The sequence below is a fragment of the Lepidochelys kempii genome, chromosome 2 (assembly GCF_965140285.1).
Source record: "Lepidochelys kempii isolate rLepKem1 chromosome 2, rLepKem1.hap1, whole genome shotgun sequence".
NCBI lineage: Eukaryota > Metazoa > Chordata > Testudines > Cheloniidae > Lepidochelys > Lepidochelys kempii.
The window spans coordinates 24720427-24736198 of record NC_136381.1 but is presented as its reverse complement, the minus strand read 5'-3'; the positions used below and the strand labels follow the sequence as shown (position 1 = coordinate 24736198).

Sequence of the window (15772 nt, the reverse complement as noted above, 5' to 3'; positions counted from 1 at the left end):
ACTCTGCTAGAATAGGCCCCTCTAACTAATAAGCTGGATACAACTCAATGGCAGGAAGTAAAGCTTTACCATTAAACTTTGATTAACATTTTGATAACTTCTAACATTGCAGCATTGTTAACACTGAGAAACAATTGAACCAACAAACAAAACCAACATGAAAGAAAAGTCAGCTAGTATTTTTATCACCTCTTAGAAAAGCAACAAATAGGGGGGAAAAATACTAGATGATATGACCATGAATCACAAAAATGCTTGGCCAGATCATAGAATCATAGAATCATAGAATATCAGGGTTGGAAGGGACCCAGAAGGTCATCTAGTCCAACCCCCTGCTCAAAGCAGGACCAATTCCTAGTTAAATCATCCCAGCCAGGGCTTTGTCAAGCCTGACCTTAAAAACCTCAAAGGAAGGAGATTCTACCACCTCCCTAGGTAACGCATTCCAGTGTTTCACCACCCTCCTAGTGAAAAAGTTTTTCCTAATATCCAATCTAAACCTTCCCCACTGCAACTTGAGACCATTACTCCTCGTTCTGTCATCTGCTACCATTGAGAACAGTCTAGAGCCATCCTCTTTGGAACCCCCTTTCAGGTAGTTGAAAGCAGCTATCAAATCCCCCCTCATTCTTCTCTTCTGCAGGCTAAACAATCCCAGCTCCCTCAGCCTCTCCTCATAAGTCATGTGTTCCAGTCCCCTAATCATTTTTGTTGCCCTTCGCTGGACTCTCTCCAATTTATCCACATCCTTCTTGAAGTGTGGGGCCCAAAACTGGACACAGTACTCCAGATGAGGCCTCACCAATGTTGAATAGAGGGGAACGATCACGTCCCTCGATCTGCTCGCTATGCCCCTACTTATACATCCCAAAATGCCATTGGCCTTCTTGGCAACAAGGGCACACTGCTGACTCATATCCAGCTTCTCGTCCACTGTCACCCCTAGGTCCTTTTCCGCAGAACTGCTGCCTAGCCATTCGGTCCCTAGTCTGTAGCTGTGCATTGGGTTCTTCCGTCCCAAGTGCAGGACCCTGCACTTATCCTTATTGAACCTCATCAGATTTCTTTTGGCCCAATCCTCCAATTTGTCTAGGTCTTTCTGTATCCTATCCCTCCCCTCCAGCGTATCTACCACTCCTCCCAGTTTAGTATCATCCGCAAATTTGCTGAGAGTGCAATCCACACCATCCTCCAGATCATTTATGAAGATATTGAACAAAACCGGCCCCAGGACCGACCCTTGGGGTACTCCACTTGATACCAGCTGCCAACTAGATATGGAGCCATTGATCACTACCCGTTGAGCCCGACAATCTAGTCAGCTTTCTACCCACCGTGTAGTGCATTCATCCAGCCCATACTTCCTTAACTTGCTGACAAGAATACTGTGGGAGACCGTGTCAAAAGCTTTGCTAAAGTCAAGAAACAATACATCCACTGCTTTCCCTTCATCCACAGAACCAGTAATCTCATCATAAAAGGCAATTAGATTAGTCAGGCATGACCTTCCCTTGGTGAATCCATGCTGGCTGTTCCTGATCACTTTCCTCTCATGCAAGTGCTTCAGGATTGATTCTTTGAGGACCTGCTCCATGATTTTTCCAGGGACTGAAGTGAGGCTGACTGGCCTGTAGTTCCCAGGATCCTCCTTCTTCCCTTTTTTAAAGATTGGCACTACATTAGCCTTTTTCCAGTCATCCGGGACTTCCCCGGTTCGCCACGAGTTTTCAAAGATAATGGCCAATGGCTCTGCAATCACAGCCGCCAATTCCTTCAGCACTCTCGGATGCAACTCGTCCGGCCCCATGGACTTGTGCACGTCCAGCTTTTCTAAATAGTCCCTAACCACCTCTATCTCCACAGAGGGCTGGCCATCTCTTCCCCATTTTGTGATGCCCAGTGCAGCAGTCTGGGAGCTGACCTTGTTAGTGAAAACAGAGGCAAAAAAAGCATTGAGTACATTAGCTTTTTCCACATGCTCTGTCACTAGGTTGCCTCCCTCATTCAGTAAGGGGCCCACACATTCCTTGGCTTTCTTCTTGTTGCCAACATACCTGAAGAAACCCTTCTTGTTACTCTTGACATCTCTGGCTAGCTGCAGCTCCAGGTGCGATTTGGCCCTCCTGATAACATTCCTACATGCCCGAGCAATATTTTTATACTCTTCCCTGGTCATATGTCCAACCTTCCACTTCTTGTAAGCTTCCTCAGCTGATGTAAATTGCCAAAGCTCCATTGACTGAAATGGGAGAACTAGTGAGGCCTGAGGGAGTGTCTTGGCAGCTCTTTATCTCTATGGGCTCTGGCACTCATCACACCTGTCTGTGGATCTTAACGAGAAACAACACAGGAGAAGATAAATATTAGCTCATCGTATAAATTGGGACCAAAAACAACGTTTGGGCCAACAACAACTAAAAAAAGACTAAAACATTATTAAACTTCTTAAAAGAAAATAGAAAGAAAAGATACATGCTATCTTTAAGTCATGGTGTTTGCTGTGGTATATCCTGGGCCTTCAGGTCTAGAAACCATTTGTGCAGTGGCAGGAGGAAGCCACCCTCTGCTGCCATATCCATCTGGAATTGTGAAGACAGAGGCCCTTGGGATGTATGCTCAATTTTATGGGCAGGACAGAACCAATTGTTGGAGTAAACCATTTGGACTAGTGTAGTTTGGTAGCGGGTACCTCTGCCCTTGAGCTAGCAAAATACCCTCAGGAAGAGGAAGAGGCATGTGCACGCTAGAAAATTAAGTCGATCTAACTTATATCGATGTATGGCCACTGCAGTAATTAAATCATGTTTGCATGTCCACACTATGTTCCTTGTGTTGGTGGTGCGTGTCCTCACCAGGAGCGCTTGCACCGATTTAACTGACAGTGCGGGGCATTGTGGGAAGGCTTCTGAATGCCAGAAACAGTCAATATAAATAACGCAGTGTCTACACTGACACTGCATTGACCTAATTATATCGACCTAAGCACTATGCCTTTTGTGGAGGTGGAATTATTAAGTCGGTGTAGCAGGTGAGTTACGCTGGCGGGAGCGACATTTTAGTGTAGACGCTTACAGGGTTAGGTCAGTGTAAGCTTCCTTGCATCAAACTAACTCTGCAGTGTAGACTAGGGCTGATTCTCCTGTACTGTTACCTTGCCTAGGTGCCTGGTAGGACAATTTTCATAAATAGCACATCATTCAGGATGTACATACAGGGCTGGGCAACCACAACTCATTACAAGACCGTAGCATATGCCCGTGGTCACCAACCAGTTGATCGCAATCGAGTGGTTGATCATAGAAGATCTTCCATTCAATCGCGATCTCCCTAAGACAGGCTCCCTGTCTGCACCGGCCCCATGCCACTCCCAGAAGCAGCCAGTGTGGCTCCAGGGGCAGTAGGGCAGGGGTCTCCCTCCATGCACTGCTCCTGCCTGCAAGCACTGCCCCCACAGCTCCCATTGGCTGGGAATAGGGAGCTGCGACCAATGGGAGCTGCGAGGGCAGTGCTTGCAGAGAGGGGCAGTGCGTGGAGCTGTGTGCCACCCTCCCCCCGCAGGGGTGCGTTGCCTCCTTCTGGGAGCATGGGGCTTGGGTAGGCAAGGAGCCTGCTTTAGCAGCAGCCATGCTGTGCTGCCGACCAGGAGCCGCCGAGATAAGTGCAGCCTGGTGGGAGGCTGCACCCCAGCCCTGAGCCCCCTACTGGAGCCAGCACCCTGAACCCCCTCCTGCACCCTGAACCCCCTCCTGCACCAACACTCTCTGCCCCAGCCCTGACCCCCGTCCCAGAGCCAGCACTCCACCCCCTCCTGCACCCCAACACTCTGCCCCAGTCCAGAGCCCCCTCCTGCACCTAAACTCCCTCCCAGAGCTTGCACTCCTCACCTGCTCCTGCACCCCAACTCCCTGCCCCAGGCTCATCCCAGAGCCCCCTCCCACACTGTGAACCCAGCCCAGAGCCCGCATCTCCTTGTGCACCCCACCCCTATGCCCCAGCCCAGTGAAAGTGAGTGAGGGTGGGGGAGAGCGAGTGATGGAGAGAGGGGAGGATGGAGTGAGTGGGGTGGGGCTTTGGGGAAGGGACAGGGCCTCAGGAAAGGGGCAGGGTAGATCCTGGGTTTCCCTTAAATTCAAAAAGTGATCTTGGGCGTAAAAAGGTTGGAGACCACTGGCATATGCTAATAATATATTAGAGTCAGCTAGTGAACTGGTACGGTACCATAACTGCTGCTGCATGCCCAAAAGCACACAGTGGAAAGTATTCCAGGCATGCAACTGCCTTGCTGACTCAAGTGAAGAGCCCCTGATAGTCCTTGCCATCCTCCCTCTTTTCAGCCATCTCCGCTCCTCTGATCACCTCAGAGCACACAGGTCTGGAATTTCTGCTTGTTCCTGGGCACCTAAAATGCCACCTACCCCTTTCTCCCACAATCCCTTCATGTTTCCATCCTTTCCAACTTCTACTATGTTGAACTATAGTTGATGATCCACAAGTCAGTAGAGGCTGGCTTCACCTACAGTGCCTGGATTGCCTTTGCCTGAACCTTGGTTAGCCTGTATACGTCTAAGTTAGCCGTGGAGGGGCCCAGGACAATTCTAGTTTCTGATAAGGATGAATGTGCATTAACTACTGAGGCCATGCCCATGACCCAACCAGTTTGCATGCTCCATTTTTGCAGCTCTGCACGCACCCTTTTGAAAAATGTGCTATTTCCTGTCCCTTGCTTGCAACCTAAAATACACATACAAGAAGGACATTTGTGCCCACACAAGCCTTTGAAAACTTGGCCCTGAGTGACTTAAATGAAAAACCCATGATATTTGGCATAAGAGCTAGGAAAGGCATATTGCCAAATAAGAAGGAAGATCAATTTTAGTTCCTATACATTAACAAAGAGCATTTTGTATAACCAGCTTTGCTTGCTAAACTAGAGTCTTAACATCTAACACCATTTGTCTCTGTCTTTTGTAAAGTCAGTAGTTTTGGTTTTTTCCCCCTGTAAATTAAAGGCTATGTCTTTGGGGGAAATAAGGCACCTTGGGGATTAATATTATTTTACAAACTAATAAGCTGATTTATGTGACATTTAGAATAATTTGCATCCTTTGTGTTGTCAAACTTGTGTGCGTGTGTTTGCCTAAGTATTTTCCTTAACATTTATTTAAAAATTAATATAAATACTTTTTTTTGTATGGTACAGTAAGATCTCTTTATTTTTTCCTTACAGTGGCTCCACCAACAAGACTAAGGTATAATCTAGTCACTCATGACAGTGTACAGATTTCATGGAAAGCCCCTAAAGGGAAATTTACTGGATTTAAGCTTCTTGTCACTCCAAGTTCAGGTAAAAAAATATTTACATTTGTCTATAGACATATTTGGTTCATTTAGGTCCAGTGATTATGCTGTCATGGTGACCTGGAGGAAAGCAGCCGCCTATTGCTTTGGGGCTCACTCCACAACGCTGGGGGACTTTGAGCTGGCTCTGGACAACCCGGAGCTCTGGCTGTCCAGCAGGAGGGAGATCAATCCAACTTGCCACACTGCAGCTGGAGGCTAGTCTGAATGCAGATGTCTGGAGTGTCCAGGGGGTGGAGTCAACTGACTGATACTTTCTGTGCTTCATCATCGGTAGCGAGCTCTACCTCTGGTGCTGTCCCTGTGAGCATTCCCTCCTCTGTCCTGCTTGCCGTATACAGGGAAATAGCAAGTGCCCCAAAAGAGTCAGTAGATGAAGTTTTGTGAATGTCCATGGGAATTTTGGGCAGTCAGAACAAGGGAAGTGAGTAAAAGGCAGAGGGGCAGGTCCTTAGCTGGCATAATTTTTTATAGCTTCATTGTCAATGCAGCTAAGAGATTCTGAACTAGTGGATTCTGAACTTCTCCAGTCTGCATAATATTTTAGTCATGCTTAAGGTAGCCCTTATCCTACAGACCCCCTATCAGGAGAGGGTGAATGTTCATAAACTGTGCTGCTGAAGAAACCAGAAACAAATTTTTGCAATATATCCACACTGTTATTCCTAGTACCAAGACAACTAAACTATAGCTTAGTTATTTTAGAATAACTATCACATGTAGACTATAATGTATTCATTTGAAATTTATAAATGTGAGGTCTACAAACTGCATTTGCACTTTGTTGTTTCATTTATATATAATCTACTTTGAAGAATAAAATGTAGCTTACAGATTGGACAGTGAAAAAGAACAGCTGTAGCAATTTCTTGACGAGAAAGCGATAGTTTTCTTTTTCCTCTCCCTATTCTACTGTTGCACTGGCTTTCAACCTTAAAATGAGCAGACATGTGATATATAAAAGCAATACAAATGTGCCAAAAACCACAAACCAACAAAAGTTGCAACAGTGTGTGACATGAAGCAGTTAAGTCAGCTATTGTGCGAAAAGGTATTAAATTCCAAAGGAATGAATGGCCGCTGAGTCAGATGAGCAAAAGGAAAAAGAGTGTAAGCAGTTTCGATAGTGTGAATGTGGTGTGCTTTGGCAGTCCGCTGACGGCAGAGGGTCTCCAATAAATGTTAATCCTCAAGGTAGTTTGCAATATGGATAGTTTGTACGTTCAGTTAAAGCAGTGGTAGATTTAGTAGGGCCCAGTCTAGTAGTGGTAAGCAAAAGGATGGAGAAGGGAGGGTGGTGAGCACTGGTGGGCAGTGCTGAGTACGACGCACTGCTGGTGCCACTTCAGTGCCTCTTGCCCTACTGCCCACCACCCTGCACTCAAAGCCTGCATATGGGTTGAGGCAGGAGTAGTGAAATGCACAAAATGCAGCTGCTGAGCCCTTGTTAGTGGTTATTGGATCATGCTTGGGAAAAGTTATTAGGCCACTCCCTTCCTCTGCCTAACAACTAAAACAAACTCCTTTAATGTGTCCTTTGAGGACTATTACCTAAGTATTTTAAAAAGTTTGAAATTCACTCCCAGCTGCTTGAACCCTGCCACTGATCGTGGGAGACTCAAATCCCAGATGAGTCTTCATGGTTCAGTCATGCTGAAAATTGCTTTTTAGGCTTTGAGTTTATGGACTGCTCACTCCCTCCCTCCCTCCCCACAATTACCTGCCTAGCCGTGTCACAGCTAGTTCCCCATATGTAGCTCCTCCCACCTCATTCCTAGTGTCTCGGATCATGGGTCCGGCGCTCATTGGTTTGTATCCTTTTGCACTATGATCCATTTCTCTGCTGAGTTAACCCTGTGCAAGACTCTCTCCCCTCTTAGAGCCTTTTCTGGTTCCTATTCCTTTAAGCCAGGGCACTTGAAAACTACTGTGACTTCTTCTGCAGCTAGTTCCTATGTGTTGACTGTCTTGTTGCAGCAAAACTCTTTTAGAGCTGCTGGCCCCTTGAAGTGTGCTTGATCAGATTAACTTCTGCACTGGATTTTTCTTACCTGCAGTTCTTCAGTTCCCTGCTCTTATAAACTGCCCCTTCCTGTTTCAGTTGCTCTGCTTTGGCCTCATTAGAAGAACAGACCTATAGCTGCCACTCACTACAAATTGCTTTTTTTCCCTTCTCTCCATGTGGGTGTCAGGGATCCAGGTAGAGCAGGGTCAGTCTCCAAGCAACTCTCTGGGCACAGCTGAACCTGGCAGGCGCTGCCTGATTGACTGCACTTCCTGACTGGTGGAGGGCAGATTTAAACTCCTACTTGAGCCAGTAGCAGCCAGAACTCTATTGTTGCTCAATGCATCCCATGCCACAGCTGTGATTGATCCTGCTTCCTGTACCTGCTCCCATCCAGTCCCTGCCTGCTCCTATCCAGCCTACTCTTGTGCCCTTTCCAGTTCCTTCCCTTCTCATCCTCAGTACCCCTGGCTCTACTTCCTGACTACATCTCCAACTCCCCATTGGCTCTTTCATTTGGCTTCTGACCCGTGGCTCTGGTCTCAAATACACCCACAGAGCCCTGATTCTTGACTCCGGCTTGACTCCGCTCTAATCTGGCCACCCTCATGGTTCTGACCATTAGGCATGACTGCCCACATCCCAGATGTGATCCTGACAGTGGCTTTGAGCTGGGCTTCCTGGCTGTCTTACTGGGCCCACTGGCCTCTGCATTTCACTAGCACAGTCCTTCTGGCTTCAGCACTCTGGGACTGTCCCTGCTTGTGAATGCAGTCTCTGCTTCTCTGGAGAGATTTTTCCCACTCTCCACGGTTCATGGTGTTAGCTAGTAGCTGCTTTCCTCCCAGTAGTTCATTCCATTATCTGTGCCTCCCAGGGTCACTGCAACACTTCTCCTCAGAGCTTCTGGAATGCTGCCGATACCAGCTAGACCTCCTGGCCATCTCCTTTCACCCCTAGTCAAGGTCTACTTCATGATGTCCTATTCCTCCAGCCTCTCATTTCATGTCCACATTCCCAGTTGGGGATGAGTCTCTGGACTGCTTCCAGAACAGAGTAATGCCCACAGAGGTCTCTGCTAGTTCAGATGGCTCAATTTCCAGGGTGGCCTTCCAGTTCCTCTCCTGTGTCTCACTTTGTCCCCTCTCCAGGACCTCCATTTCCTGTAGGCCTTTCCTGTGTGTGTGTGTGTGTGTGTGTACATGCTTTCACATGTGTGCACATAGCCAGGTCTGACCTGTTATTCATGTTAGGTTTTGGAGAAAATGTACATCCCATGAAATCATCCTTTTAAGGACACAGTATGTCAGCCCACCTGGCTCCCTGCTTTTCTGGGGTGTCCTCTGTGTCATTCCAAAGGGACAAGGGTTTGGAACAGACAACCAGTGATGAGTGACTGGACTTTGGTCATTACCGTACTTAATGTAGCTTAAGTATACGTTTAAGTGGTTTAAAATGTAGTAATTTACCTTATCAGAGCATTCACTATTTACTATGCCGCTGATTTTATTTCTCCTTTTGTTTCCTTGCAGGTGGAAAAACCAATCAACTAACTCTTCAAAACAGTGCAACCAAAGCAATTATTCAAGGTCTTATTCCAGATCAAAGCTATGCAGTTCAGATTATTGCATCCAATAAAGACCAAGAGAGCAAGCCAGCACAAGGGCAGTTCAGAAGTATGTATCTGTATGCATATATCATATCTCACATATTGCACTGTCTTACCAAATACCTCTTCAATCTATATATGTGCAGTATACTCAGATACCACAGAGATGAGCATGTTATGAATACTTAGACCGATAGAGAACACAGAGCCAATTTCAGCCAGGTGTAAAAAGGTGCAAGTCTGTTGACTTCAGTGGAGTACACCTGGTAATACAAAGTCTGGCTTTATCAGACATCATGCAAGAAATCTTAGTAGCAGGGATTCTAAACTAAAAACTTTGGGCTATTAACATTTCCTTTAATTTTCTCCTTTCCCTTGTGAAAATAGCCCATGACTCATAAAAAGGGAATTGTGAGTGGGAGGAAATGAAAGGAATATCTTTTTTTATTTCTTCACTTTTTCATGGATTTCCAGTGTAATTCTTAGAATGGGGTCAGGGAAGCCACGGGTAAGTCTTAAAACTTTGAACATATGATAGGCCAGATGCTCAGCTGGTGTAAGTCAGTACAGCTCTGTTTAATGGCGCTATGTCAGTTTACATCTGTTGAGAATCTGGCCTAATATGTTCAGCACATGATCCTGCAAAACCCAAACAAATACACCGGACCCTCGCTAGAACACATGTCTATATAGCGCGAATTCGCATATAATGCGGTGGCGGCCATGGATCCCAAATTTAATTACTTTAATTGCAATTCATTTTAACGCGGTCCCCGCGTTAACGCAGTACCACGCATGGAACCCAAATCCCGCGTTCTAGCGAGGGTCCGGGGTATATACAGAAAAGGATAAATGTGTTCTGTCTGAGGGTGTGTTGATTAGTTAGGTGAGCTTTCTGCCCTGATTTACATCTCAGGCCTAATCTACATTAGGAAATTAGGTCAGTATGACTATGTCTCTGAGGGGTGTGAAAGATCCATGCCCATAAGTGACTCAGTTAAACTAAACTAACCTCCAGTGTAGATGGTGCTGGATTGATGGCAGAATTCTCCCATCTACCTAGCTATCGCCTCTCGGGGAGATGGAGTACCTAGGCCGGCAGGAGAACCCCTCCGGTGGCCTAGGTACTGTCTTCACTGAAGTGCTACAGCAGTGCAGCTGCAGCGTTTTAAGTGTAGCCAAGCCCTTCTGGAACTCAATTAAAGACTGATCAGGACAGATTTAGTCCACAGAACCAAAGACCAAATAGCCTGGGGGTAGGGAAGTAATTTTTCCTGAATCCCCTTCCTACAAAACACCGTGTGTGAACATTTTTAGTATCTGAGGTGCTGGTGCTTCAGGTTTCTAACCGTGTAATGGGGTCTGCCAATCACTGTTCTAATTGCTAGACCACCCTCCTCTCCTCTCCAGCACATGATAACAAGTGCTGATTACTTGATGTAGAGGCCATGTCAAGTCCTTCTCGGAATTCCCCAGTGCCTGTATTTATTATTTTAAATACCACTGGTTGCAAAACCCGCAAAACCACAGGTTACTTTAGCATTAAAGAAAAACCTATAGAATGGCTACTCAAGCTTCCAAAGTATGAGCTGTGGTTGTTCGTAACTGGATGTATTCCACAGGAGAAGCAGAGTTGGCAGCTTGATTTTTAGAATGCCGGGGTTACAATCTATTTAATATATTGTTTCTTTAGCTGCAACATGTTTTCATTGGCTGTAGTGAGACTTGGATGCCATTTGACCGTATAATGACTGTATGAATGAAGCCAGATACAATGTGTATGCAAGTCCTTCTTTTTTTATGTTGCATTTTCATGGCTTTTTCTTCCCCCATGACAAAGTGATGACTAATTCTTGGGACTGTGGAAGATTATACTATTCCAAGGCGCTTTTGGGGAGGGGAAAGGAGGGCCAGAGTAAAATCATGAGAGACTAGCAGGACACTGAACACATCAGCATTTTAAACTCTGAGTTCTAGTTAATGTACAAAGTTTTTTGTCTTTCTTTTTTCAAGTCTACAGAAATCTTAACAGCTTGCAGTAGTCTGTTATTCTTGGGATAATTTATATTTTCTTTTACATGATCAGGTATGCAATTCTTATGTGATAGCTTACAAATCACAGTAGAATAAAAAGGTATAAAATAAGTAAGGCCTTGTAATGGATTTTTGTCTGAAAGAGGTAGATTGAACAGATGCACTAATAGATTCAATTTCATCATCCTGCAAATATGTGAATGATTTTTTTTTTTGGCTTTTAAAGCTTTATAGAGGCAATATTTTTAACAATGTCTTCAACTCCATAGGGGTAGTCTCTGTAGAAGAATGGCCAGCTCTTTGCCAGAATTACTTTGCTTTTTTGCCTTCTAGTGAGAAGTCTCTCATGTTAGTGCTCTGTTCACCACTTGGAGACCAGTCTTGTGTGTAGACATCTTCAACAGCCACTGGAGTCAGTGGCTATGGAAGCCAAATCAGACCTTACTCAAGCAACACTTGCAATTGGCCAAATCATGAAGTCCTTTACATAAGAACATAAGAATGGCCATAATGGGTCAGTCGAAAGATCCATCAAGCCCAGTATCCTGTCCTCTGACAGTGGCCAATGCCAGGTGCCCCAAAGGGAATGAACAGACAGGCTATCATCAAGTGATCCATCCCCTGTCACCCAATCCCAGCATCTGGCAAACAGAAGCTAGGGACACCATCCCTCCCCATCCTGGCAAATAGCCATTGATGGACCCATCTTCCATAAATCTATGTAGCTCCCTTTTGAACCCCTTCTCTCCCTTTTTTTTTTTGTACTCTGGCAATATCTCCCTTTCACTTCAGTGCAAGATTTGGCTGGGTAAGATGTGAGTCCAGATGTTCTTAGGGTACATCTACACTTCAAGCTGGAGGTGTAATTTCTGGCTCGGGTAGATGGAATTGTTCAGAGTGAGCAAGTGTGCTAAAAATAGAAGCGTAGCCATGGCAGTGCAGATGGCAGTATGGGCTAGTCGCCCTGAGTACAATCCTACCTGGGACCCTAGGTACATACTGGAGTGGCTGCCTCATCCCACTGCCTGTGCCCCTGCAGCTATACTTCTATTTTTAGTGTCCTAGCTCAATCAAAGTTAGCGCACGTATGTCTACCCAACCTGGAAGTTACACCCGTAGCTCGAGGGTCGGCATAACCTAATCATGGGCTAGCTCATGAGGGTCTCAGTCTGCCCTGAGTAAAGGGTAGAGTGTGGATTCACTATTCCAAGAGCAGACAAAGGAGAGAATTGTCTCTGAATCACAGTTCTCCCGCTTTGCTCCTGGGGTAAGTAATCTGCTATTGGTATTGACATGACAAAGATAGCATCCCATCTCTGCCCCCACACAGCTGTGCTGGCCATTGTGTGCTGGGGAAGAAGTCAAGACTCCAATTATTTACCACCAGGATTCATGCACTTGCCTCCCATTTGCTCTGGGGTGAGGATGAGAGGATAGCAGGCCTGCAGAGGCTGCTCCCCTCTCCACCCACTGGAACCTGCAATGTAGGTATCAACACTGTAGAATGGAGACTTGTATCTCCCTTACTCCCTGTGCAGCACTGTAGAGATTGGAAGGATTGTTCTGGGGTTATGAACTGGATTGTGATTCAACAGATCTATGTTTAATTCCTGGCTCTGTTACAGGCAGTGTCTGGGAATTTGGGTGAATTATTTAATATCTCTGGTCTCAGTTCTGCAAAACAGGGATAATATTTCCTCTCTATCCTTCACCTGTCATGTCTATTTATCTTGTAAGCTCTTTGGGGCAGTGAGAGTCTCTCTTACTATGTGTTAATGCCTAGCACAAGGAGGCTTTTGATCTTGGCTGGGGCCTCTATGCACAGTATAATATAAATAATGATCAATGCTGGTCATAAATCAGCCCTATATAAATTAAAGGCTTTAATCTGGGTAGAATTTATTTTCTGTACTTTATAAGTACGTATGAGGGATGAGGGAAGGGTGTAAGGAGCCTTCACACCCACCCCTAACTTGTTTAGCCCATGTGAGGGCTAGGCACAATGGGAGTCTGAGCTATGGACCTGTCCTACTCCTGTGGGAGTGTGTGGTGCCCTGAAGAAGGCAGGAAGGAGGCAGCCCAAGGCATGGGCTTCATGGAGCGATATAGTAGCTGGCATGAATTCACCAGGTGCCAGAGACTGGAGAGGAATTCTGTCCTCCTGACCCATTCCCACTCTCTAGCCATCCTGGCCAATTGTCTGGGGTGGTGGAGCAGGAGGTTTGCACTCCTGTGTCTTTCCTCTGGGCAGATTTTCCATCACCAAAGGCTCTCCTAAACTTTGGGTTCTGCTAGTAGAAGCAACTTAGGTCCTGATACTGATGTTCCTGTGCTGGGACTCTCCTGAGTGAGGAGTCACTCTCACCAATACCTACCAAGAACATGACTGAGATTAGAAAACAAACAACCCAATTGCCGTTTGCTGCATAAGCAAATTGTACAAATGTTGCATGAAGATTCTGGTATGGGGGAAGAATATGATACATTTAACTAAGCTTTTCCCAGTCTGATACATTTCCTTTTATCTTTGTAGTTAAAGATCTAGAAAGAAAGAAGGAAACATCAAGTAAATCCAAGGTCAAGGGTACAGAAGGTCAAGGGTACGGGAGTAAACCATCTCCATCTACAGAAGGTCAGAATGTCAAAAATATGATTTTGTGATGTCACATTAATAGCCAGTTAAATATATAACTCTGCCATTACACTGACCATTTTCCTCATTACAGATAAGTGACTTTTTTTTCACTTGTGTTCCAAGATAATTATCTGCATTTAATTGCATTGATGGCAATTATAGCAATTAAATATAAGTAAAAGGCAATTTTATTCACCCTGGATATTTGATTAGCTACAATAGAAAGTTTTCTTTACTTTGCTGTTCTATTTTTCATCTTTAAACAGAGTTTTTTAAAACTAAACAGCATGAAAAATAATTGAAAGTATTCTTTTGAACCTGCATAAAACAGATAGTCTTGCCTGATTTCTTCACTTCCATTCATTAGTCAATATACAACATAGTATATATATAATAATGACAGAATTAAATATGACTTTCATGCTTGGAACTGATGTGAAATTGTCATATTTTATTACTTTGCCCTCTAGAATCAACCTTGCATAACTACCTGATTTTAATGTACAAATGTCTGTTTTATGCATGCATTACATGTCATTATGTGTCATTACACAAGTTTTATTTTAGATGTTTTGATTTTGAGTGCGAGAGAGAGATTCTTTACAGATTAACAAAAATAAATGTAGCAGACTTGGACGGGTAATGCGACTGGGCTAGTCATCAGAAACATTTCCAGTATATATAGCACATACAAGAAAATCCATTCTGCATTTAACACCTAACATAGCTTCCTGTTGGTTCTGAATTCTTAAAAGAAATCCTCCTTTCAGAAATAACACTGAAGGCAATTATTCCCATGAGCATTTATCTACGATATGCAGAGCAAGCAAGGGCAAGAAGAGCTTGAGATAATCTTTCTGCAATAAATAGACAGTTGCAAGGTTCTCACCTCTCCAGTGCCATTTTATTCTGTATCATGGTAGTGCAAGCACTATGTTATTGGTCCAAAGGTCACTGAAGTCAATGGGAATCTTTCCACTGATTTCAGTGGGCTTCGGATTATACCCTATATGTCTGTTCAATAATTACAAGACAAAAAGAACAGGAGGACTTGTGGCACCTTAGAGACTAACCCATTTATTTGAGCATGAGCTTTCGTGAGCTACAGCTCACTTCGTCGGATGCATAAAGTGGAAAATGCAGTGAGGATGTTTTATACACACAGACCATGAAAAAATGGGTGAAGTGAGCTGTAGTTCACGAAAGCTCATGCTCAAATAAATGGGTTAGTCTCTAAGGTGCCACAAGTACTCCTTTTCTTTTTGCGAATACAGACTAACGCGGCTGCTACTCTGAAACCTGTCACTATGCAAGGAATTACAAGACAGTATCTAAATTAATACAGTTTGGTTTTGTACAGCATTGTTCATACCAATTTGCCACTAAGTCTTCACGTTCCATACAGAATGTAAAGAAGTTTACTGGAAAGAAGTTTCTGGAAAGAAGTTCACTAGCATGTATGGTACTCTAAACTGTGCGCTGCATCTGCTGATGTAATATGGATGGAGGTGATCTGACCTAGTATTTGGGAGAATGTCAAATATTTGGGAGCTGGGGGAAATGAGATGGTTAGGGAAGGAAGATGTGATTGTTTAGAGGCTTAAGAAGTGAAAAAGGCCAGGGAGAAAAAGCTGGGCCTGTAATAACATTTGAAGAAAGTGTTGAATTGGCTGAGAGAGAGAAGGTCCCTGAGCCACATTTCAGGAGAGGATCTACTACACCCTTCAGGAAGACCAGAAGTAGAGGCAGAACTAAGTCTATCTGCAAAGTTTGGAGAAAGGAGGATGAAGCTGGCACAAGAAAGTTGTGGTCTGTTGCCTCCCCATGTCATGATTCAGTCCTTTAAAAAAATTATTAAATCTTTTAACTTCAGAACTTGCTTTAGTTCTCTGAAGGTCTTCACATTCCATGTAAATACTGATGGTTAGTACTGAATACCAAAATGGAAGTGTGCCATATGCTCAGAAGAAATGCAAAAGTTTTCTATGAAAAACTGTTGGTCTTGTCTGAAGGTTTTCTGTGAAGCTGGGGTGTGTGCTGGGGTAAAGTAAAACTTGGAAATAGCTCACTTTTTTGCCCTATTTGTAGCTATTTTTGTGGATCCTGACTTTAATTCAGTACAGCTCTGTTC

General features: G+C 44.5%; 1 protein-coding gene across 2 annotated transcripts in view; it reads left to right on the top strand.

Annotated features, from left to right (window-relative positions):
* Window positions 1-15772, top strand: part of COL14A1 (collagen type XIV alpha 1 chain) — a 174755-nt gene that overhangs the window by 13613 nt on the left and 145370 nt on the right. For both annotated transcript variants that reach the window (XM_073330233.2, XM_078851428.1), the window contains exons 3-5: window positions 5228-5344; window positions 8896-9039; window positions 13540-13638. In XM_073330233.2, coding sequence (XP_073186334.2) covers window positions 5228-5344; window positions 8896-9039; window positions 13540-13638 — 360 coding nt within the window. The remainder of the gene's footprint in view (window positions 1-5227; window positions 5345-8895; window positions 9040-13539; window positions 13639-15772) is intronic.